This window comes from Lepidochelys olivacea (genome assembly GCF_965140295.1).
Source record: "Lepidochelys olivacea isolate rLepOli2 genome assembly, chromosome: 3".
Taxonomy (NCBI): Eukaryota; Metazoa; Chordata; order Testudines; family Cheloniidae; genus Lepidochelys; species Lepidochelys olivacea.
The window spans coordinates 201,502,452-201,529,565 of NC_140413.1; the positions used below are offsets into that span (position 1 = coordinate 201,502,452).

At 38.7% G+C, this 27,114-nt stretch overlaps 1 protein-coding gene across 4 annotated transcripts in view; it reads right to left on the reverse strand.

Annotated features, from left to right (window-relative positions):
- Positions 1-27,114, reverse strand: part of SLX4IP (SLX4 interacting protein) — a 126,648-nt gene that overhangs the window by 93,760 nt on the left and 5,774 nt on the right. For 3 of the 4 annotated variants that reach the window (XM_084623558.1, XM_084623560.1, XM_084623561.1), the window contains exon 2: positions 20,786-20,835. In XM_084623558.1, the coding sequence (XP_084479684.1) occupies positions 20,786-20,812 (27 nt within the window). In that variant the 5' untranslated portion in view covers positions 20,813-20,835. Of the gene's footprint in view, positions 1-20,785; positions 20,836-26,910; positions 27,112-27,114 lie in introns of all 4 variants that reach the window. The other variant, XM_084623559.1, reaches the window with a different exon arrangement.

A 27,114-nucleotide genomic window follows, 5' to 3' on the forward strand; every position in this document is an offset into this window, starting at 1 on the left:
TTTAAGCTGTGGGTAGCAGCCATTTACTGCTCCATGCTGTAATTTATAAATTTACGTTTATAATTTTGCCACCACAGGAAATTAACTTGGGACCACATACTGCTTAATAAGAATGGTGATATACACAGATTCTCCTTGCTTAGGTTATACCCGGCATGTCATATGGGATGGGGTGTGGGTTATATGTTAGTTATGGTAATTGCAAATTACCTGTACTGAGTGAAATAAATAAATGTTTAAAAGATTTAAGGGGCAAATTGAGTATTTAGCTATCAAAAGAAAAGACATATACATAGAAAGACATTGATGTGCAAAGAGAAAGCTCTATTAAAGTCTTGTATTAACTGTTATGCATCTATGGAAGACTTTATAAATTTGTATGAATCCTGAAGGGTTCCAGATCAATGGTTATTCTACACAGCTGGATTTCCATGAATCAACATATTTCTTTCTGTTTGTACTTACTAGGATTGTTTTACCTTTGTATGATTTCAAGCTGCGAAATGACAGTATTCCACACTGCGTGTATTTATGTGTATTCATTTTAATGCTGATATTCTTTCCTCTTTGTACTTTGTAGAGAAAAATGTGACCGATTTATTACTACATTTTTTTAATTAGGAAAAGCTCAATTAGATATTTAGACCAAGTGCCCTGGGGTTTATGCGGCTAACAGCAGGTTTTTCATTAGTACTGCCATTTTATTATTTAATGACAACATTCTGTTTTTGAGTAACGGGAAAGATCCCCTTACTACAATATTGTAGCTATTACTAGCCATGTTCAATTTTTAAAACAAAGACAAAGGAAACTGTCTTTACTTTTAAAGATTATCTGCAAAGCAAAAAATGGTGTTTGTGTCCTTTTTAGTATATGTATCAAAAAAGCTTGAGACATTGCAGGGTTGGGGGCAGGGAAGGGAATAGGTTCTCTTTTTCCTGATTGTTTTTATTTGAACAGTATTGCTAACACAAAGTGTTCAAAAATGATGAATCTGACCCTCAAATCATGAGATTTAAAAAATAAATAAATGTTGGGATTCTTTTTATTTGCCTTCTGGCATTTGAGCCCTTCAGGGTGCACTTGGATCATACTTTCAAGCTTTTCTCTGTAACCATGCGGGCTAGAAACTTTTTTTTAAAGGACAACCAAGATGCTCCCACAATCACTTGACTGCACAAGCTGATGTTTTAGTGAAACTACAAGAGTTGGGAACATCAGATATTGTTGACTCAGTTTTGCGAGGCAGATACTAAGGATGGTAGAAGAACTAATAAAACCATGAAAAATAACCAGAAAGTGAAACCTGCACAATTGAGAGAGGAAGTCTGATCAGTCTGTTTAAAACTTTGATTGTGTTTGTTTTTGTTAGCACTCAAATGTCTAGGGGGAAAATGAGAGAAAAGTTCTTTATGAAACATTCAATACTTGTCCCTCCAATTGAGGATCACAAAAGCCCCTATTTCCAATTTTCTAGTTTTTCAATGATTCCCCTAGCAAAAACAGGAAAGGCAAGACTGGATATTCTTGATATTTCCAGGGTAAAAAAAGTAAGTATCAGATTCTCAAGAGAACTCATTTCCCTTTTAGGCTCCTAAAAGGAGAGGACAGCTGGGTGCTGAGCATTTTTTAAGATCTGGGCCCAAAGCAAAATTTACCAGATGCCCACATCTACACCCCACTTCTTATACATGAAAGGTAAAAAAAGGACACATTTTATCCTTAAGGAGTGTGCATGAGTGAGAGTGAGAGAGAGCTTTTTAGGTTTGAGAAAAGGAATCTTGGTTCTGAATAATGAGATCTATTACATATGTACACGTGCAGTGCAGAAATAGGTATACATGCCAGGGATATTACTTTAATCACTGCATAAATTTCCAGCTGCTGGTAAAAATAATCTTTCTCCATCACCCACTAAATGTTTTCCTCTGTGCAGAGCAGGACAGAAGAATTGTAAATATAATGTAGTGATTAATTTCACCATGTTACAACAGAATACTGAGTATAAGGACAAGTGAAAATAAGGGATATTAAATACTAACAAAAAATAAGTACATGATAAAAATTAAGTATCCTAAGGGTTTTTCGCCTTCCTCTGCAGCATGGGTCACGGGTCACTTGCAGGTTTAAACTAGTGTAAATAGTGAATTCTGTGTAACTTGAAGTCTTTAACCCATGATTTGAGGACTTCAGTAACTTACCCAGAGGTTAGTGGTCTATTACAGGAGTAGGTTCTGTGGCCTGAAATGTGCAGGAGGTCAAACTAGATGATCAGGATAGTCCCTTCTGACTTTAAAATCTATGAGTAAAGCCCTGTGCAGATACAAAATTTGTATCCGCATCCGAGATCCACAAAAATGGTCCACAGATATCAGCATCCATGGATGCAAATATCTGCAGATATTAAGTGGATATCCACAAATTTGCAGGGCTCTATTAGCAGCTCCACAGGTCACCAGTGACACAGGACTGTGTCAAGCCCCCAACCCCCAGTCACCCCCCACTTTTCCCCAGAGACTTCCTGCACCATCACCCGCTCCGTCCCTGCCACACTTCCTTCCCCGCTCCGGGCAGAGAGGCTACAATCCTGGGCCCTCGTCTGCAGCGTCAACTTCCTAGTGGGGGCTCGGACACCTACACAGCCGCGGCCGCTCTAGCACGTGCAGACTGAACCAGGACAGACTACGGCGACAAATACTCTCCTCACAGTGCCCACCGTTGCCACCCGCTAGTTTAAAGTACAATGGACACCTCTTTCAAAATGGCACTTGGCTCCCTACACAGGAGCACATGGTAGCGCTCTCTTCTGGGAATTGTAGTTTACCTCCTCTGTCCAAGCAATCTAGGGACTACAATTCCCAGAATGCCCAGTGGGCTACAGTCACATATCACAGCCTGCTGCTGCATGATTCAGAGAGCCAAAGTGGAGCCTGAGGGCCGGGTAACAGCCGCCCCATTTGGGTGTGTCCTGCAGTCAGAGCTCCATCCCCACCTCCTCCACCCCTATCCTACCCACCTCCTGGGCTCCTTACAACTTCTGCTGTTGGGACCAGAGCGTCTGTCTTGCCTCCATCCCATCCATTCCTGCCTCACCCTGATTTCTTTGGGGAGATCACTAGTGCCTTGTGTGGATACAAAATTTGTATCCGCATCCCAGCTGCAAAAATTGTCTGTGGATATCCATGGATTTGCAGGGCTGTGTCTATGAGACCAGCAATTAGCTAAAGATGCACAACTATCAACATATACATCTTAAATTATCAAAATGGATTTTCTTAGAAGTAATTAAGGAATACAAACATATTATATTTCAGAAAAAAAGTGTGATATTCAGAATGCCATGATACAGCATACACATAAATGTGTGTGGGATATACATATTCTAACACTGGGCCAATCACCACAGTGGCTAGGTGCCAAACTGGCAACACCAGATTAAAGGCAAGTCTACACTTAAAAACCTGTCCACGAGCTGTAGAATCCACCTCCATGAGAGGCAGGAGCTATGTTGAGAGAAGAACCTCTCCCATTGACATAGCATTGTCTACATCGGAGGCTAGGTCAGTATAACTGCATTGCTTAGGGGTGTGGATTTTTCACACCCCCGAGTGACATAGTTATACATATATGTAAGTTTGTACTGTAGAGCTGGCCTAAATATTTTGAACAGGTCAAATTTATCCTCATGAAAGAAGGGTGACTTCATGCACATTTGTACAGTTAAAGCACATTTGCTCCTACCCAGCTCCATCTTTAAAGCTACTGCTGGAATAAAAATCCTCTCCACTGTAGCCACTTGTGTTGCTCATCCCCCACACTTGACTAAATAACCCTTCTTGGCAGTGAAAGGAAGGTGAAAGACGATATTTACATACATGGAATACACAGACTTTTTATTTTAAACAACACTTTAAAGGAAACCTCACATTTTTATCATGATGCTATCACTAGTTACATTTTATTTTTCTAAGCATACTCTGCACTATGACTGAACTGACCATCTATCTTTTAGAACATTATCGTTATTATTAACTACAGTAATGTCTGAAGAACTCAGGAATTATTGCCCCTTTGTGCTAGACCGTGTGCAAACAACTCAAAGAGTCCCTGGCTCAGAGTGCTCCTATTCTAACTTTCTTTCACAATATTATTACTATGATACAGCACAGGAGATGTAGAATAGCCAACCATATTTTTAAAATATTAAACTGTAAAAGGAGTTGAATAAGAACCATTATATTTGTGTGTTAGAACTTTTATTGCAGTAATGCAGGGGTGTTCAAATTTTTCCCAAATGAAGAACATATTGGCAACTTGTCAGGGCTCTTAGAGCCAAGTCACCCTCCCTTGTTAATAACTTCCCTATCTCATAGAGGCGTTGTGAAACTAAATTCATTAATATTCATATGTGCTGTGGGAGCTCAAATGGAAGGCGCTATATACAAGAATAATTATTATTTTAATAGAGTTTCAGCTCATAAGGATCAGGGCTGTTTATACGAATCCTCCATCTTAATCCTACCAGCCTAGCAGCCAGATCAAGGTAGAGCATTGCATGATGGGACTTGTAATCTCTGCAATCCTTTATACTGAAGATGAGGGTGTCCTCAAGCCATACTGTACATCTATGTGCGTCTGCATTTTGGTTATCACTGCAGTAACTAACTATGCTGAGAAAGTGCATTAATAAAAAAAAATCTGAAAGACTTCATGTCATGTCAGGTTTCAAGAAAACTAGGTTTGTGAAGAAAGAAATATATGTTGCTGTGTCTGTGGCCAATCAGAAAGCTCAAATTCCTGTGTGAAAAGGCAAGAGCAGAGTCTTATTTGAAATAAACTGTCCTTGCCTGTTAAAATGAAAATGTATTTATAGTAAAATATTTATGATACCCATTGATCCAATGTCCCTTCCAAGAGCCCAAAGCAATCTGTAAAAAAACCCAAAAAACATACACACACACACACTAACCCAAAACCTTAGTTGTTTTAAACAGCAGAATGATCGCGCAAAGTAATTCTTTGATCTATTATCTATTTGAAACTGCAGACAGTAATTGCTGCACCAATCCCAGCAGTAAACAAACCAGTTTCACATTTTACATATTATCAAGAGGCTACAGAATTAATGGTTATGGCCAAAAAAATGTTGACACAGTTGCACACCGCACTTTAATATGCTGATCTTTTTAAAATAGTGCACCAGAAATATTTTTCCACTTTGTAAAAAGCCAGACTATTTACATGCTTAAGTGGCTAGAGACTTTGCTGTCTGTGTGTGGTCTTAACATTTCAGTATCATAACTGTGAATATACAGAGCATGAAACAAGCTATTACACTTACAACTAAGGCCAGACTCTGAATATTAAATGTTGAGATACAAATTCCTCAAAACGGGCATTAAACACACACACACACACACACCCCTATCTTTTTAAATTAAAAATAATCATTCACACAGAACACCTTTTTAAATAAAATCATTCACAAAAATGTTTGTCAAGGTAGTCAAGGCTGTTAGAACATATCAGTAACTTACGTTACTTTGAAGGATTTTTTCCTCTGAAGTTTAAAAAAAAGAAAAACTAGGAAGTCCGGAACTTTTAAATTTAGATACAGTTAAAACAGAAGCAGTGTGGAAAGCATGAAGGTGTTCTGTAACTTCCTTAACTTTGATCCCATATTCCTACCACTCTTCCATGTAAAGTAGATACTTGTCTACAAGTTTTGTCTCATCGATGACAAGTATAATATCACATCTACAATAACTGAGAATTTAAATTCTGTGTATATTGTTGGTTTGGCTAGGAACCTCAGTGGCTCTGAACATCTTAAACCTCATATACTTTGGTGGTTCTCCAACAAAACTTCAAAAAAAAAAGTGAGCTCGAGACTATGAACATCTTTCCCAATGTCCCCCCATGGTTTACAGAGTCAGGTATTAAGTAGCCAAACCATGTGGGAACAGAAGATGTAAGAGGTCTGCAACACAGGGAGACCAGCTTTTGTGGAGAGTTACAGTTGACATAGTTGTGAAATGGCTGGCATACATGGCTGGTGAACGGTAAGGGGAAGATGAGAGGAAGCTGGATAAAGCCTGTGGTGTTTATAAACTGTAAAATGTACATATTGCTGTGGCTGTTGTGTCAGTGAAGGGGATTAATAAATACAAAAGTCCTTGCCCTTTTCCATACCTATCCCCCATGACTTCCCTCCAGTCTTGCTGGGACTCCCCACCCCCTAAGCAAAAAAGAAGGTGATGGGTGTCATGACCTCCTGACACCTATTTGTTCCCGGTAGGCTGAGAATCCCTAATGCACCCCTGGAAGGTACCCAGATTCCACAGCAATGGGCACAGTATAAGAACCTGAATAGAATACATTGTACATGTAGGAGGTGATATGTACATTAGTAAATTTATAGCATGGTAGTATGCAGCATGTAGTAATGGTATGTGGGTCCTGTTGTTAAAGTTATAGATGAGAGGTGTGTGGGGATAAGATTAGTTCATGAATGTGGGTGGAAGAGGTTACAGATGCAGAAGTTTCTGTGTACTTTCCCCACTCTATCTCCGTATGTGTGTGTGTTGTTTGTTTTTTAAATTTTAACAGATTAATATTTTGGCTCTCCAATGTATTTTTTTTTATTTTCAAGTTCCTTTTATTTTCTTCTTTCAGATTATGGATATATACTTGAAACTTTTACTACCCCATGACACTGTTTTGGCTTTCAATTGTATCAGAGTAATTCTTCCACTGTTCTTAAAAACCTAACAAAACACAGATTCCAGGCCCACGCTTCATAAGCTCTTTATGAGCAGTCAACACTGATCTGACTGCTGAGCACCAGCAGGATTATCCCTTCTGTGCCATTTAAACTTTATAAAATATCATGTGACTCATAAGCATTTTAGAAAGTGACCATATCCCCAAACATACTGTCCTCCCTATATCAGGAAAATAATCAAGATAGGTATTGGAGAAAAGAAGCAATATCACTCTTTCTTAAAGGACTCCACTCGCAGAATAAACAGTAAGTGATCCTGGAAATAGAAAGATCAGAGTCACTCTCCTTCTGACCTTTCTTTGAAGAGGAAGCAAAGTGGACCTCTGAGGAAAAGGGAGAAATTGACACCAAAATTCTGTGCTACTACTGGTTGCCACCTGTCTGATTTTCACAAGGGGAATGGACTACCCACAATATACCTTGGCAACCATTATACAAAATAAAGTTTCTTGCACACTGGCTCCAACCATTTTAAATACTAACAAGAATTGTAAATCTTAAATGAAAGTCTGTTTGCAATTAAACTACGGATGGTCAATTTACCTAACCTGAGTATGATATTATTGCCAACCAAGGTCTCTCTAGTTAATTAATGTGATACTCCAAACAGAACAGAAGAAACAATTCAGTTCGTAACAGTAGTATGACCAACGCTACAGAGCAGCACAGAGTTCTCAGTTTGGACAATGACTTTAGAGGTTGCTCTCAAATTAACTGGGATTTGATTCTTGGGCTCCAGGGTGCTGGATCATCTCAGAGCATCATTTACATTAGTTTCAAGTCACTGATCTTCTATCCAAGTCCAGGCAGAATATGGTATTTATAGACTGTGATCATGGTGAATGGACTAGTGTGATCATCTATTCTGACCACCTGAATACCACAGGCCACAGAATTAAAATAATTCCTTTTGAACCAGATCACATATTTTTAAAAAATACAATCTTGTATTAAAAATTGCCAGTGATGAAGAATTGCAGATATCTGATTTAATCCGCTCACACATGGAGCAGCAATACTCAAGGAACATTATTCCAGGGACCTTTCCATTGTTTGACCACTAAGTGTAGGTATATGTAGAAATGATAAAAACGATTCATATTTTTCATTTTACTAAACTCCCAGTCTCTCCAGGTTCAATCAGAACCAACAGCTCTCATAATTTAAGTTTTCTGCACATTGTTTCTTAAAAAACATTTACTTTTAGATTCATGTTGCCACATGTAATAACATTTCCCGTTCCATGGACAAATTTACACAATGTAATTCTCAGCTAGTCAATAAATGGAATGAGGAATGGCATGTTTTCAGCTGGGAAAGCTTCCTGCAGTTATGTAGTACAGAATTATCCATTGCTTGGAAATGAGATATTGTTCTGTTGCTATAACAACAAGATAAATAAGTAGGCTTTAAAACAATGTTTGATTAAAGAGTGTGTGTTCCTATCCTTCAACTGCAGAATTCCTGCTATTTTCATCAAGTTTACCACCAGTCCACTCCCAGAACAAGACCAAGACCCAACTTCATGGTAAACATAGTGACCAGGGTGAAACTTAATGGGGTTGGAAGGAAAGCTCATTAAAACACTTGTTCCAACTGTTGCACCTGTGTGAGTCTCTGTCACTAAAATAAGGATAGAAAAAGGAACATTCACACACATTCAACTGCCAAATATCACTGTATTAGCAATATTGTATATGTGTATTTTATTATAGCTGAAGTGCTCCAACATTCGCAGCAATATTCAGGTTCAGAGAAATATCCTGAAGGTTACTGAATCTGGGGTTTTCAGCAGGAATAAGAATCCTCTGCTGTCAGCTATGCCGACTATTAATGGACATAGTCTAGAGCAGCAGCTCCCAAATGTTACTGGTTCACATACCACCTTCATAAAAAATTACTGGGAAGTGACTGATGGAACATCAAGCTCATGCACTACCAGTGATAAACATACCACAGCTTGAAAACCTGTGGTCTAGAAGATGATGACTATGGTCCCTTGTAACCTTATAATCTTATGAATAATTCATAAAGCCCTGAAGTACATGCAAATTAGTGACGGTTTTGCTGTATGGGGAGGGGGGAATCGTTGTTTTATAATAGACTGGGCTTTGCAGATAGACCTTTTCTAGTCTGTATCACTATTCAGTTTCTGCAAATAACACTAAATGAGGAGAGTAAATTCTGTAATGCCCATGGTAATTGCAAAACATTTGTAAAATTACTTCTTTGGATTAGGGATTTGTAATCACAGTCCTAATATAATTAATGGCCATGCTTATCTATGTCCTAATTGTCTGAGAGAGATATAGTATCAACATATTTTCAAGGCCAAACCAAAACATTTTGTTCAGCTGCCAGAAATTGGGGACAAGTAGATGAGAGAAACCTTCCCTTTGAATTTCTGGAGTCTTTCAAGACCAGCTTTTCACTTCTGTAACTTTCCAAAGCACATGGATTTAACTCTGGGAAGGATACAATTAAACTTCGTGAACTGGCAACAGAAAACATCTCATATTCATGAAACACCTGCTCCACACAAATCTATAAATTCACTACCCTCTCCTCAAGGTCAACCTCTGCTGTGACACCTGCCACAGCCAACCAATAAGGGCTTGATGCATGTCTGGCAGAGATAGCCAATTTATTTAAAATTAAAAAGAAACACGTTGTGCAATAGTGACCTATTTAATTGGATGATCTTATTTCTCTCACTGTAGTCCTCCTATGGTAGGACACACTCATTTGTTGCCACACTTCTCAGTTTAGACTATAACCTCTTTGAGACGCAGCCTGTCACTATGTGACTGTACAGCTACTAGCATAATGCAAACGTTTTCTTGACAGGAGCCTCTAGGTGCTACTCCAGTATGAATAAATAAGAGTACAACACACCTGTTCACAATAAACTTGGTCTCAGTTAATGAACATTGCCTTGTTAGTATGGTAGTGTTGTGCAGATTAGTTTCTATTCTATTTTACTACTGTTGGAATGAGTTTTATCTCTTGAATATTAGGAACTGAAAAAAATAGAGAAGAGCAAGTTATGCATGGCATGCCCTGCTAACTGCCAAAGTCTAGGATTTTGGTACTGAACAGATCCTCCTACTAATGGCCTAAAATTTAGCTTTTCCTAAGTCTCCAGTTCAGCAGATATTTTACATTCACCATTTATACGGTTTGCAGTGTTTTTATCTAGATGATATAAAACAGAATAATCCATAACCATGTCCTTAGCCATGTCCTTAGCAATAATCCATAGCCATGTCCTTTATTAAATCACTGTTACATTCAAGGAACAGAGAAGAAAGACATTGCCTTGTGAAGTCCCTGAGTTTAAATGAAGAGTACGCTGGTTTAGGCTTGAAGAACAATAATTATTTGTGTGTCATATAAACTGCTGTTTATTCATTTCAGCAATGTCTGATACACCAGACTCCTTGCACCTACTTACTAGATCCCTTAGGCAAACTTTGACAATCGTTGAAAACTCCCTAATTTAAGCTTCACAATTAGAATATTCCATTTCTGTATCAAAGGACAAACAGTATATAGTTAATTTTTCAGATTCATAACCAAGCACATTGTTTATCAGAGTACTGCACAATCCTTATGCTAACATCTTTCAAAAAAAACCAAGCAGAGATGGAAATAGTAACAAGCTGATACAGCTGCATATACATTTATCAGTCATTACAAGTAGGCACCATTAAAAATGGACAGTTACCACCCAGGGTATTTCCCATTCAAAGTATAAAGAATATTGCAGCAAAAGAAAATTCTGATGGTAAATGTCTAATTGCACAATACATGTGATACAGTTGTGTAGGAGAGTGATACTTGAGACAGAAAAGAGTCTCCATGTGTGCAAAATACTCTTGTACAGCATCCAGTTACCATTCAGACTATCTATAGTCTTTCCCTCAGTTCTCCCTCACAAGTGAGAAGAACTAACTGCTCATCAGTACACAGACTGAAACACTTAAGCAGCATTTACTGTCTGGAACCAACAATTGCTTTTTAATTGGGTTAGGATACCAGCTCATATTCTGTGTGTGTTTTCTTTATTGCATAGTCCTCTGTTCTTCAATTTTCTTCAATTTTATATATTTTATTATTATTATTATTGGTACCATCACTGCAATTTATTATTGAATGGAACTGAAACCCAGTGTAGCTGTATGGATCTTTCCTACCATAGGTTTTAAATACAGGCTGGACAATTTTCTGGAACGCAGAGCGATGGGAGAAACTGGAGATGACTTCTAATGTATTCAAAGTCAAAAAAATATAATCTTCTTCTTTCATACAGTATTTATTTATTGCCATGCTGCTGTCAGTACTTGGTAATGTCTTCTCTATATGATACAAACCTACAAATTTATCTTGTACCAGATTTTTTTTCCCCTTGGTATCTGAAATGCAAATTCAGTTCTAATCAGATCACCCCTTGTGTTTCAAGTAACAGAATATCAAGTATCCTCTTCCTGGAACAGCGGATCAATTCATCTCTCCTCCAAAATCCTCAGTCTCTCCATTCCACAATTAGCTTGTCTATTTTACTTTGTATGAAAAACCCCTCAGTCAGCAGTTTTAGTTAGTATTACTAAACTCCTGTTGCAGCTCAATTCCAGTGACTGCAGCACAGTGCTAGGAAGAGCAGCTCAAGTCTATCATCTAAGTTTTAAGTTCAGCAACAGGAAAATACGTGATACTGCCTAGAACAAATAACAAAATAATTTAAAGAAAATGGATTGTGAAGAAAAGACTTCTGAAGCTCACCGGTTAGTCTGCATGTGAATTTTACTGCATTCAAATCCAATGCATTTGGCCTTCTATCTTCATATTCCTGATATATATATCAGTGGTATCAGTTCAGTCATCAAAATATGAGTTTTGATATTATGTATTTTGAACCATGCAGTGATACTTTGCTTTGCTTCAAGAACTTCTACTGGAAGCATAGTGGGCCTCACAGCAAGTCAGAAGTAACTGTAGTCAAAAGAGTGACACCAGGGTAAAATGTGGGTGAATCAGATGACAAACAAGATTATAGTGCTTTGGAGTTCCTCCCCTAGAATCTGCCTTTGGTTTCCATATGAAAGTTAAATCTTGTTTATAACTGATTTGGAGGTACCTGTCCTAGAGAGGGATAGGGAGCGCGAACACTGACAGACCTTGAACTTACCTTAATAATAAAAAAAACCTCAAAAATAACTAAGGCTAACAAGCCAAACTGAATAAGGCTGGTGACAGAACAATTTTATAAATCCTTAGAGTTAGGCTATATTCTATTGCCAATATACTCTTACAGGCCCTGATCCCAAACTCATTGATTACAATGGGGTTGGGTCAGGTCCACAGAAAGAGCCATTATGTTTCATTATCATCACCCAGCTCAAAAGTATTACTTAATCTGAAAAGGCTACAAATCTGATTTCTTCAAGTTTCACATTTTTAGTTCCTTAAACTACTTTTAAAACTTTAACTGGAAGTTATAGTTTTTGCCAATCACACTGTTGTGGCTTGATTGAGCAGCTGTCAACTGTTAAAGAATAAGTGCAGCATCATCCCGGACCGAGTAAGAGCAACTGTGGAAAATGAAACATTTATATGAACACTAAAGTTTCTGAAGCCATGGCAATGCATCTATTTTCATCAGCTGGCCATTAGTCATCATTTTATCAGCAGGTTAGAAGGGTTTTCACAATAGTCAAGAATCATCAAACATCATGGATTACAATGAATGCAGAAAATACACAATGTGACTTTTTCTGCTCTACTGTTATTTAAGGAAACGTTAGCATGCTCAGTCAAAAAGAATATTTGCAGAGTCACAGCTGACTGGTAAATATTGTAGTATGCATCAGACACTCACTTTTTATTGGAGAACTGAAATTGAATAACCTATTTTTTGTCCGCACAGCTTAAAAGAATAGAACAATTTTAAGGAAATTGTGGACTACTGAATTTTGTCTTTTAGTTTATCCTGCATACACTCTTTTGTCACATCTCTTCCTCATTTCACTCTCCTTCTATCATAATGTCCCAACACACTGAACACTCAGACAACAGGGATAATACTGAATCTTCACCCACCAGAATCAATTTACATAGCACATGATGGGAGAGGAAAACATAATTCAGAAACCTCACTTTCTAGGTATAAAAGTAAATTTAATTATTTAAATTACTGAAAACAGAAGGCTAAACGAGTTGTACCAGCAGCCCTTTACTCTGTACCACATCAAGTGACTGCCAGGAAAGTTCTCTCATATTACTGGCATGTACCCCAGCTTCTTCCTACCCTTTTCCCTCAAGGTTCCTCTGTTATCACCCTTAATCTCATTGATCTCCATCATTCCTCCCTCCTTTCCCCAGGCCTGATCCATAGCTTTTTCAAGTCTGAGGAGATCTTCCCAGAGATTTCAGAGGGGTTGGGATCAGGCTATCCATTCACTCCTTTCCTGATTAATGTTCTTCTTCTATTCTTTTTCCCATTCCCTTATTTACTCACCTCTTTTGCCATTCCATATCCTGCCACTCCTTCCCCCATAAATATGAAAGAGAAATTGCACAGTAAGAAAAAAAAACAATAAAAGCAATTAATAAATGTGCCCATCACCCCTGATAACTTTGTTTTTATGTTGTTTCCATTTCTCCAACCCTTCACGCTGTTTAAAATCTAAAAAACCAGGTGACAGATAAAGGAAAAAAACACATTTTACTATGTTTACATAGTGTCAAGCAAAATGGGGCTTCAATCCTGATGGCAGTATTGCTGTGATACTAATTAGCATTATTATTATTAGACCACCACCACCCAAAGCTGTACATTGTACTTGTTTTGTATAATGCAGTTGAAATAGACATATCATAGAATCATAGAATATCAGAGTTTGAAAGGACCTAAGGAGGTCATCTAGTCCAACCCCCTGCTCAAAGCAGGACCAATCCCCAATTAAATCATCCCAGCCAGGGCTTTGTCAAGCCTGACCTTAAAAACTTCTAAGGAAGGAGATTCTACCACCTCCCTAGGTAACGCATTCCAGTGTTTCACCACCCTCCTAGTGAAGAAGTTTTTCCTAATATCCAACCTAAACCTCCCCCACTGCAACTTGAGACCATTACTCCTTGTCCTGTCCTCTTCTACCACTGAGAACAGTCTAGAACCATCCTCTCTGGAACCACCTCTAAAGTAGTTGAAAGCAGCTATCAAATCCCCTCTCATTCTTCTCTTCTGCAGACTAAACAATCCCAGTTCCCTCAGCCTCTCCTCATAAGTCATGTGTTCCAGACCCCTAATCATTTTTGTTGCCCTTCGCTGGACTCTCTCCAATTTATCCACATCCTTCTTGTAGTGTGGGGCCCAAAACTGGACACAGTACTCCAGATGAGGCCTCACCAATGTCGAATAGAGGGGGACGATCACGTTCCTCGATCTGCTCGCTATGCCCCTACTTATACATCCCAAAATGCCATTGGCCTTCTTGGCAACAAGGGCACACTGCTGACTCATATCCAGCTTCTCGTCCACTGTCACCCCTAGGTCCTTTTCCGCAGAACTGCTGCGTAGCCATTCGGTCCCTAGTCTGTAGCGGTGCATTGGGTTCTTCCGTCCTAAGTGCAGGACCCTGCACTTATTCTTATTGAACCTCATCAGATTTCTTTTGGCCCAATCCTCCAATTTGTCTAGGTCCCTCTGTATCCTATCCCTGCCCTCCAGGGTATCAACCACTCCTCCCAGTTTAGTATCATCCGCAAATTTGCTGAGAGTGCAATCCACACCATCCTCCAGATCATTAATGAAGATATTGAACAAAACCGGCCCCAGGACCGACCCCTGGGGCACTCCACTTGACACCGGCTGCCAACTAGACATGGAGCCATTGATCACTACCCGTTGAGCCCGACAATCTAGCCAACTTTCTACCCACCTTATAGTGCATTCATCCAGCCCATACTTCTTTAACTTGCTGACAAGAATACTGTGGGAGACCGTGTCAAAAGCTTTGCTAAAGTCAAGAAACAATACATCCACTGCTTTCCCTTCATCCACAGAACCAGTAATCTCATCATAAAAGGCGATTAGATTAGTCAGGCATGACCTTCCCTTGGTGAATCCATGCTAACTGTTCCTGATCACTTTCCTCTCATGTAAGTGCTTCAGGATTGATTCCTTGAGGACCTGCTCCATGATTTTTCCAGGGACTGAGGTGAGGCTGACTGGCCTGTAGTTCCCAGGATCCTCCTTCTTCCCTTTTTTAAAGATTGGCACTACATTAGCCTTTTTCCAGTCATCCGGGACTTCCCCGGTTCGCCACGAGTTTTCAAAGATAATGGCCAATGGCTCTGCAATCACAGCCGCCAATTCCTTCAGCACTCTCGGATGCAACTCGTCCGGCCCCATGGACTTGTGCACGTCCAGCTTTTCTAAATAGTCCCTAACCACCTCTATCTCCACAGAGGGCTGGCCATCTCTTCCCCATTTTGTGATGCCCAGCGCAGCAGTCTGGGAGCTGACCTTGTTCGTGAAGACAGAGGCAAAAAAAGCATTGAGCACATTAGCTTTTTCCACATCCTCTGTCACTAGCTTGCCTCCCTCATTCAGTAAGGGGCCCACACTTTCCTTGGCTTTCTTCTTGTTGCCAACATACCTGAAGAAACCCTTCTTGTTACTCTTGACATCTCTTGCTAGCTGCAGCTCCAGGTGCGATTTGGCCCTCCTGATTTCATTCCTACATGCCCGAGCAATATTTTTATACTCTTCCCTGGTCATATGTCCAACCTTCCACTTCTTGTGAGCTTCTTTTTTATGTTTAAGATCCGCTGGGATTTCACCGTTAAGCCAAGCTGGTCGCCTGCCATATTTACTATTCTTTCGACTCATCGGGATGGTTTGTCCCTGTAACCTCAACAAGGATTCCTTGAAATACAGCCAGCTCTCCTGGACTCCTTTCCCCTTCATGTTAGTCCCCCAGGGGATCCTACCCATCCGTTTCCTGAGGGAGTCGAAGTCTGCTTTCCTGAAGTCCAGGGTCCGTATCCTGCTGCTTACCTTTCTTCCCTGTGTCAGTTCAAATACTATTTACTTTAGGTACTTACATGGCCCTTATGAAAAGAATTCCATCCCTGGGAACCCAGCATTTTGAGTGGGTAGTATAGCCCTTAAAGTAAGTGGGTCAAAAAACATACTAAATTATCGGGCCTCCTTCTATATCAGGAAAATTCATTCAGCAGCCTCTAAAAACAATTCACAGAACTCTGGCATCTTACTTTTAAGATTAAATTGAATTCTTACATACTGTTTTTTAATATTAAAAAATAATTTAATTCTTTTGAAAATGTTTTGCCAGAGTATCCCTACTAATATAACCTATTTGATTTCACATATAAAATAGCCTTTATAGTCATACTAAGAAGAAGCAGAAAAATACATTCACTATAATTATTTAAGGTAAGCCATCCCTCTAGAGAGCTGGTTTTCCAAGCTAAGTGATATGTCAAAAGATATGCACAATATATAATGTAGGAAAAACATTCAGCTGCAAGAACCCGATACAAAACCGTTGATCTGTCATGACAGATTTTTATGAAAATCTCTTTTGTTTACTCTATAAAAGCAGTATCTTGGAAAATAGCAATCTTTTACATAAAGTATTTTTTACCCTTGCTCTCCCTACACCTTACAAACAGTACATTCATATACATATGGATTTAACTACTCAGAAGAGTAGTAAAATGCACAGCCCATTCCCCATGGTCCTAAAACAAAGACCTAGCCACTATCCTATCAACAACAGATTAAAAATCTAACTATACTTTATATTTTAAACCGAACTATTTACTGGAAAAGATAGGTCAAGCCTTGTTTTCCGCTACAAGGATAGTACTGATTGGCTACCTCAGGCCAGTGAAACTTACAAAATCATTAACTTCAGTAGCTATCCAAGTAAGCAAGACAATCAGCTTTAAGAGTCAGCCACAGGATCATCACTCAATACACAAGTTATTGTCAATACCCTGGAAAAGGTCTATGGCAGCTAAGCAATCAGAGAGCAAAGAAATGAGGAGAGACACATAAAAAGGAAATATTAATTTTATTAATGGTTTTCTAAAAGTAAGTTACCCTGCCCCAATATTGCAAATGAAACCACAATGAATCCACACCAAAATAAAGTGTCCAATTCTGTATTCTCAGGCCCAACCAGATCTCATTGGCAACTCGCACATATCTGGGGGCAGAACTTTGTTCTAAAATCACATGCTATTGTTATTATGGTATAGGTCAATACTAGTATACAGTCTGACAAAAAAAAAACATTTCTCTCAGTATATCTATTCAGTCCTTTTCCACCCTGATAAAAAGATTAAAACTTTTTAGTATATTTCCCTTAATGGAATGCTTTAAGAAGTGTAAAAATGTTCAACAGGAAAACTTTTAACAATGTTTGATGGTTATATTTAAACTAAAAGATACCAAGGGTTCTCTCTGCATTTATTTATTAAGCAATGGCTGTGTGTTTGGTCCCATACAAAACAGAGGTAAGACATGTTCCCTGCCTCAAGGAGTTTGCAACCTATAGACCTTAGCCCTCAACAGCTCTCAGTGACAACAATGAGAAATGTGGGGAGCTGACCACTTCTGAAAATCTAGCCCAAAATGTCCTGGCTGACCAGTGGAACATTTTAACAGCAATTATTCTAATCTCAGATATGTGGCAGTAAAGGTCCACAAATCTGAGTTAGAACAGAGCCCTTAATGTGTAAATGCAAGGAAGTCCAAAGTGAAAAAAAAACATCTCAGAGAAGAGATTTATTATTTTAGCATATTTTCACTAAAGCTTAAGAGTTACCAACTCAGATGTACTCTTTTTGAAAGGCATGACAGATCAACATATTATAAATAGTATATGAGGTTGATTTATATTATGGCTACATGGCTTACTATATTTAGTTGAGTAGTTTGGCATGGGTAGATGCAAATTACATAATTTCAGGAGAATTCTCCTTTTTAACATTTCATCAACTTTAAACAAAAGCCCAGTGGTATTTTTTCTCAAATCTATATACAGTTCATGATTTTGCTTTAAGCCTGCCCAATTAAGGTTAAGATTTGCTTACTTATAATAGCACTAATATATTTTAGCAGCATAGACACACACAGACTTTATCCTAATTAAGTTCATATGCCTCATTTTTTAGTTTTTTTGATTCTACCATATAGCACACCATGAAGCAAGGAGGTATCAGTATTGCTTAAAACTGAAAATATCTGCTCAAATTACTATTCATTAAATGTTAGCTGTCGCATATCACAATATACTATGATTTCCAGCCAATTGGCAACTGAAATATGTGCATTTAGGACTTAACTGTAGTTTTTGTAATAAACGTATAAAAGCGATTTTACTGCATCAATTAACTTCATTTCATTTGCTTTTAAGAATCTCCCACAAAAAGGCTTATGCTCTTCTTTCAAATGTGGACCAACTACTCCCTCTGCTGAAAATAATCTAACATTACACAGCAGAAAGATGTTAAAAGATCCTATGAGAGCCCTCTGGTAGAATACATGTATCTTCATATAAAGTAAAGCTATTGAATATATTGTAGGTGTTTTCTCTTTTTAAAACACATTTGAAACTATTAAGACAAAAATGAAAGATGGGATAATAAGCTGTATATTCCAGATTCTGACCACCACTTATAATGTTGAGGTGTTTTCCTCCCATTTCTACATACTACTCATGGGAAGACAAGCCCAAATATGTATATTTCAATTGTATGCAATATTTATTGCAATAGTGGCACAATATTTCTATTATTTATTACTTTAAATTGTATTACAAGCCTCAACAGAGTAAGAACATGCTATCTTATATTGCCTCTCCGTGTAGTGGAGCAGAAGCAATTTCTGGTCCTTAATGGGGAGCCTTTTGAAGAAAAACCGTCTCCAGAAAGTGGAATATAAAGGAGAGAGGGAGCAATCATATTTATATTCACTGGAGAACATATCTTTTGGTAAGCAAAAACCCATAAATGGAAATCTACGCCCAGTAAATAAATAAGCCTGACAAAGTGATCTTTCAGGTTTCAATTAATAGGAAATTGCTTCTACAGCTATCAACCTGGAAAAACTTCATGGACACAAAAAATATTAAACTAATTTATATTCCTATTAAGCATTCTGTATACACCAGAAATTTGCCTTTGCTTCTCCAACATTACAAAGAGAAATAGAAGTAAGTATCCCAAACCTATAGCATTCTGTGGCTGATGTGACTGGTACCTGACTCATACAGTAGCAATATGAAACACCTGTATGAGAAACCATCAGTTTGCTCAGCTGAGCTCTCATGATGTCATTGACAATAGTGTGATTGCCAAAGTAAACGGCTGGATAGAGGTGCAGTGTCTGTGCTAGATAGGCAATCCACACCACATTGCTGATTAGAGACCAAAGATCTCAAGACTCTATCCAGCACAAACACGCCAACTCAACCCAGCCGATTACCTTGGCAATGGCACTAGTGTTGATGACACCAGGACTCAGCCGATCAAATAACAGGATTCCCGTAGGGCTCCTGTTGCTATTTTTCTACCAGTAGAGTACCAGTGATGTATACTCAGGATCTCAGCCACAGAGTGCTATAAATGTGAAATATTAATCCTATCTTCCCTTGTAATGATGGAGAAGAAGATGCAAATTTCTGGCATATATAGTTGTCCTTGACCAAGACATGGGACTGTATGTACAGTCAAGTTAGAGATGATATGAGGAGGAAAATGCTAAAAAGCTCATTGCATGACTTATGATTCTCTTTCCCTTGTGGTACAGCCTTGACTACATACCATGGAGGACTAACCAGCTGGTCTCTTTGTTAAATAGGTTAGCTTGCCATGAAACCAGGATATGGCAGCTTAGATGACTGCCATATCTGGATGATCATGAATATTTTCTAACAACCCTCCAAAAAGTAAAGCTACCTATCCACAAAGGACAAACATAAGTTCTCCTACGAAGAAAAATCTTGGAGAACACCCCACCCAAGATCAACACGCTGTTCTAATCACATGAAATTATAGGCAAAGTCTAAATTACTGTTTGCATTTCTCCATTTAGGATAACGGAGAAGAAGGTCTGGAAGCAGAAGCAGATAATCAGATCGAGTGATTTTTTTACATACCCATTACTTTGAGTTGAAATAGTTTGCAGGTGGGCAGAACTATACAATGCTAGTTTACATGGTACCTCAATAAAGACAGCGCTAATCTTTAAATATTTAGATATTATATAATGAAACCATATATAAACAAACTATATATATATATACATATATAAATAAACACATAAATAAATAAATAAAAAAGCATACATATATGCTCTTGTGATTTATTTTACAGTTAATATTTTACAGTGTGGTAATAAAAACAATTAACACCTGGAAAGAGCTACAGAAGAAGAGGAAAAAAATAGGAATTGTGGGAAAAAAAAAACAAGAAGCAGTGACTGACCACAAAGAAAGTTTAACAATATGATTACCTGCAAAAAAACAACAAAAGTCTTAGATGATCTGATGAGGGAGTTACTTGGTTAATTTTCAATATTAGTCAGAGAGAAGTGATTCCTATTTTTAATCCAGATAGTTAAGACTATTACACCTGCAATTCATGCAGTTTTCTGACTCACTAACTATGAACTATAAAGTGACTAGCTTTAAATTACACAAGCATAGTTTTTTAAATTTCATTTGAAAGGACAAAACCTCCAACAGAGGTACTCTGCCAAGGTCCAGTGGTGTACATGGTATACCAATTGCATTTTTATTGTCATGAATATAGTCTCCATTTTGTAAGTGCGAATACCAAGGGACAAAATGTGCTATGCTGGCCTGATACTTTATCATTAACTTAAATACAGATATATATAGTGTAGCCATATATTAAAGATTACCGTGGTAATATTGGTTATTATGAAAGATTTGAAGCTCTGCTTACCTTAATAACAAACTTGCTGGATGCCATGATTATCAGTTCAAACAGAGCCCCTAAAATATCAAAAAGAAGTTACAAATAAAGATCTGCACTAGAAAAAAAGAATACCAGATCTTTATACAAACAATTTTAGGTCCACTATGGGTTTATTCCACGCTCATGTTGCTTTACATATTGTAGACTCTCCTCCCATTGAAATCAAAGGAAAAACTCTTACTCTACTTTAACAATATCAATCTAGCTACCTACCTTTGGTACTTTTATGGCCCCCGCTACCATAATATCTCACTATGTTTAATGTATTTATCATCACAACACCTCTGTGAGTAAGGCAATACTATCCATCCTGATTTTACAAATGGGAAAGAGGCATAGATAGACCAGTCTATAGTCACACAGGAAATTCTTGTGGAACAGGACATGGAAGCCAGGCCTCCCAAATCTTGGGCAAGTGCTACCACTGGACCGTCCCCAGACCCACCCAACCTCCCCCCGACCCTTTTCTTTTTCCTTAGGCCTGCCCTACCAGCTTCTTTTCTCTACCAGCAATTCTTATTCCTTTAGTACTCGCACCCTAAAAATTACATCCATCACCACCACCTGTTCTATGAAAATCGAAATGTTGGCCTTTCTCTCTACAGAAAACCCTGGTGAAGCAGTTTAGGAGACCTTCAGTGATTCACAATTCTCACTTCCTGAGTGCTCTAGTGAAAATCCCAGAAACATAGCCCTATCCAAGGACACATCCTACAGGAGAAATTCCTTTGCACAGCAAACTAGTTTTCTTCAAAAAGAGAAATATAAACTGAAGAGGAGAGAGGATATCACCTGCTCTAATGAGTTGTCTCCTCAACCCTGTGTCATGGTCAGATGATGGTTTTGGATATCTTTTTCCTCTCTCCCCTCACAACCTTTCATTAAAAAGGAGTCCGTGGCCCAGTAAGTCCCTTTCTCCTCTACCTGGATGATAACTCCATTCCTGCCAGTCAGAGGGACCCTATGACAGCTTGTATATCTCCTATTGTGCTCCATGTGCGAGGAGTCTCTTGTAGTGATGACACATCCCATTGCAGTGATGTCCTAACTGGGTCCCTTCAGAACTACACCATGGTATGGGATTCTGGGAAATAAATCCTAGTTTTGTACCTGCACTTGAGTCAATCAGGTGCATAGGAGGTTAGTTAGGATCAGAAATTTAAAATGGGGTAGAGTTCTTTTCAGAAAAGAACTGACAAGTGTTTGCTGACCAAAAGCCAGGACTGGAAGCTCTAATTGACAAAAAAGCTGCCTTGTCTATATTGTTTTGTTTAGATTTTAGACTATTAAAATGGATTTAGGGAATGTGGCCAAAGATATTGCCGGCGAGCATTATTTTGATTGGTCTACAGAAAAAATTGTAAATAAACCTGAAACCCTAAAATGGGTTCTGCTGCTTAATTTGGGAGCCCTGCTGAGGTTCTGTCCAGCTGCATGGACTCTGGCCCTGCTCACAGATCCGTATGAATTTGGATTATAACCTCTGTCCAATTATATACTAGCTGAGAGACATTCATTAGTTTATTGTTGTTTGCAGTGTTGTTGTAGCTGTGTCAGTCACAGGATATTAGAGAGACAAGGTGTATTTCACTGTGATACTCCGAGTTGGTTTGCAGACCTGCAGAACTCTGTATAAGCTGGAAAATTTGTCTCTCTCACCAACAGAAACTGGTCCAATAGAAGATATTACCTCACCCACCTTGTCTCTCTATTTATCAGTTTAGGAAGAATTCACCCCCGTGTTAGAAGCTGAACACATTTTCCCTTTATCTTATTTGAACTCTTTGGCACTATGGTCTGACAGCAGGTCAAACAGATTTTACAGTCTTTTTAGCTAGTGTCCTGGGTAAAGGTATGCTGGAAGACTCAGACCTCTGAAAATAAAATGGTCACTGCTCACTTTCAGAAGCCATTCACACCTGAAGATGTTTGTATCATAGCTAAAATTTTGCCCCTCAACAATGACATAAAAGAATACCTAACTTTTCATTCAGATCCTGTGCAGTTGCAGGGCCTGGAAGGTTTGATTATACTTGTTCCAATGGTCACAAAAGTAACTTTTGCCTTAAATGTGCCCATAGTAAGTCTCAGATCCTGAAATTTACAAAATTAGCTCCAAAAGGTAATACTGAGAAGTCAAAAATACTAAAATGTTCTGATTTAAAAGGACACTGCCAACTCAAATTTTGCCCTCAAATTAAATTTTGTAACAAGAACAAAAATCACACGCTTTTACAAACTCTGAAGGCCAAAAGAAAGACTTAAATTATGATGCTAAATTCCAATAGCAACCATTTGAAATAACCAGACTCTTGCACGCAGTATTTGCACCCCAAACATTGCACCTCTGCATCTGCAATTGCAAATGACAATATTCAAAAGCAAAAGTGACTGGGTCAACAATTCAATATTCTTGCCCAAGGAAATTTCTTATTGACACGTCAGTGATTTTCTTGCACAATGAAAACAGAATTAGGCCCATAAATGAATTTAATTGTTCAAGTTGAAAGAAATTCTAACAGTAAACAAAGGATCATAAATAGTGAAAAGTAAATTAGGTTTTCAATATTGTTTGTTTTACTTAGGTAAGGATAATTTAAATTGAGAGCCCCTTTAAAAGTAACTGTTGAAAATTAAATGCAACTACCAACAAAACCAACACTTGCATTATACTTAGAAGTGGAAGAATGGACTATTGGAGTGATGGGGCTCTTGTACTGTATTCTATCTGTATATAGCTGGGTGTTTCACTAGCGAGCAAGCAGACAAAATTCTTTAATAAAAATCTATTCACAGACAGAAAAGCAAGATGCAGGTCATGATGCTGTGTTACAAGAAAGGGCCACAGTGGTCATGCTTTCTCCATAATGTGGGTAGACACACATCCTCACATAAAATCGCCACTCTCATAACATTTCTGCTTTTCTGGCAGAGTTCATCCTATCCAAATCATTGGTGGGGTTCAGCAGATTTCCCACACCACGAACTGGGGAGGAGGTTCTGCTACCCTTCCAGCAAGTAGCATGTTACTCCCACTGAGTACCCCCCTACAATGGAGTCAATCATGAAGTAAAGTGCTACTCGGCATAAGTAAGGATAATAGAATCTAGCTGTCTTTTTGGTGGTATCCAGAGCCAGATTTAGAAACCACTGAGCCTTTACTGACAACTATTTAAATGATATAAAATGTGGTTCTGACTAACAGTTCTTGAAACAGCAGCTGCTAATCTAGGTCAGAATTGAAGGTGAAGGAAAAAGGCACTGACATGAGAAACAAGTCAGAAACCCAGCTTTCAAATTTTGCATACTGTTAGTGTATATCTCTGGGACTCACAGGACACCGTACCTTAAAAAGCTCTTCAGACCAGCAAAAAATACAGGCCAAGTAACAGAAAGGCCAGGACACTTTCAGCATCCCACAAACCATGGCCAATATAACCCTGGGCATACATTATATTATTTTAGATCTTTGTTTTTCACCATAAGGCTCTTGTGAGTCTGAGTCTGAGACATGTAAACATTCTCTAATAAAGGGTCATCAGCAAGAGCTTGTTTAATGATCCACCAATTAAAAAATAAAATAGGAACGACAGTAGGGGGGGAACAATAGGTAAGAGTTCAACGTCACAAGATAGATTGTCACAGCAGGGGTTATCCAAACAGCTTGAATCATGACTAAAGATTGCTTAATCACTAAAATCCCCATGCAGCATAGGGGAACATGGGCTTATAGGGTCACTTCTGCTACTCTGAAAGGCACCATCAAGAGTCCTCTTAGCTATGTGGATTACTTAGCAAACCTGTGGATTACTTTGGGTGACCAGTACCCCTGGACACACAAAGCATAAGGCTGGGAACATAGGCATGCCAAGAAGTGTGTTCAATGCTGCTCAGCAAATATGGTGCTTCTAAGCGCCTCTACTCTCAAAAGCACTGAGGCTTAAAAGACCACCCATGGTGCTACAGTTGGGTGAACTGGAGGAGCAGCTCTGTATTTGGAGAGCTGATGCTTCAATATTACTTCCTAATGTACAGCTGCCTAGGAAGAGGTGGGAACTACTACAAAATATGGCAGAGCATCTTTCCATCAAACGCTCATTGCATTACAGACATCCCAAGAATCAGAGAGAGGCAGACTCTTATCTGACTCCCCCAGGCTGCATCTTGGTGGTGATGCTTGCATGAAAGGTCAGGTGCATAGAGGCTGCAGCTATCAGGCCCTGCTACAAAAAGATTGGAGGTGTGCCTTCTATCATCCAAAAATATTCTGGTGTCAGAAAGCCGCATTAGTCTCACAGCGTTTCACACAGAACATTACCACAGAGACAAATTCTCTCATAGCATGCAAAATACATCAGTGGATTGAAAAAGAAATGCGAGAAAATTCATAAGACATCCAGCAAATTAATTTACAATCACGTGCGTTGAGGTTCAAGGATGCCCTAATTTGTACAAAATCCCACTCTCTTCCTGCTCAGACAGATAGAAGAGAGTTTGAAGACAGAACTAACATAAATGACTCCGAAGGAGAACTTAGAAAAAAATAAATCAGCTAAAAGATTAAAAATATTACTTCTGCATGAGCAGTCAGAAACAGCCACTCATCTGTCAGGGCAAAAAAGGAATCAACAACTGAAATATGAGAGGATGCTGAGCTACCTTACCCAGCAGTGGTGAATTGTTCCACCCAGTATAGGCGGAAAGGGGCCAGCAATACTTAAGACACATAGCTTTGGGAGTTCCCAGGCTAAATAAAACACAAGAGGGTGGGATCTAGTACAACTGGTACCCTTTAGAGTGAAAAGTGTGCTTCCGGGAAAGAGTGTACATGACATGCCACCAGCCTGTCTTAGGGTGACCAGATGTCCCGATTTTATAGGGACAGTCCTGATATTCAGGGCTTTGTTTTATATAGGCTCCAATTACCCCCCACACTGTCCCGATTTTTCACGCTGGCTGTCTGGTCACCCTAACATGTCTAGACCATAAACTCATCTATGTGCATAAATAAAAGCCTGTAGATATTATTCAGGTGATTAGAAAACCAATCCCTCGCTCCCTCACAAAAAAGCCCACTTTTATTTATAGAAGTACATTTTAAAAAAAAGAAAAGGGATCAGTTTTGTATAACTACTGAGGGTGACATAGTTAGGCCTCCAACTCAACTGAAACAGAACTGTTAGAAGCAAAGAAAGTTTCAGGAGCAGAAGAGCCTCCTTCACACATGATGACATGCAGAGTGAAAAGGAGAGCTGGTCTATTTCCAGCAAACAATCTGGCTATTTTAAGCTAATGTGGTCCAGCAAATAGGGCCTTAGACAGGGAATCAGGAGACCTGGATTCCATTATGCCAATGCCCTACTGTGTGACCATGGGCATGTCACTTCAGACCTCTGTTTCTCCTCCTGCCATCTGTCTGTCTTTTTAGATTATAAGATCTTCACAATAGGGACTGCCTCTTACTATGTATATGTACAGTGCTTAGCACAATGTTGCCCCAGTGTCATTTGGAGCCTTTGTACTGTAAAACAAATGATAGCTTATTTGTTCATTAATTATCCACACATACTTCTTTTTTTACAAATCTGTGTAAAAGGATTACTTGCACAAACTACAACTTTGCTTCATATATTTACAATTAATATATTTGTTTCATGAGTCTGGTCATTAAATTCACATACTATTGTCTATGTTACTTGGCTGTTTGACTTCCAAACCTACAGAGTGGACACAATCAGTGCAAGTACTCATGTGTACATACATGCATTGGTATTTGCATACAAATATGTATTAATTCAAACATTTGCCATGCTTTTCCTTTTTGCAAACATTATTGTAAATACCAGACTTGTAAATAAAGAGGAACAGGAATACCAGTGAAACAAACATGAGGTTTTCATTCAAGTGGATATTTGAAGAACTTTTTGGAAATATTTATCCAATTCTAGCAGAAAAGTCCATCTGAAACATACAGTGAGACAGGTTCTTTACCACTAAAACTCTTTACCTGGAGGTTAACTGGATAAGAGCTTTAGAAACTGTAAATAGAAAGACTTGGGCATCAAAATCAATTGACAGCACCTGACACAAACCTGCAACACTATGCAGTCCCACCACTCTGTGCTTGTTTCCCAGGCCCAGAATTGGCGTTCCATGGCATGAGCCTGCCACAGTAACACCATGATCTCCAAATTGCTGGGGTCTATGGTTTTAGAGAAATCTGTGTTCATATCCTCATCACCGCACTGCCGTCGCCTCCTCGCCTGGTTTTTCAGGTGCTGAGTCTGCATAAACTG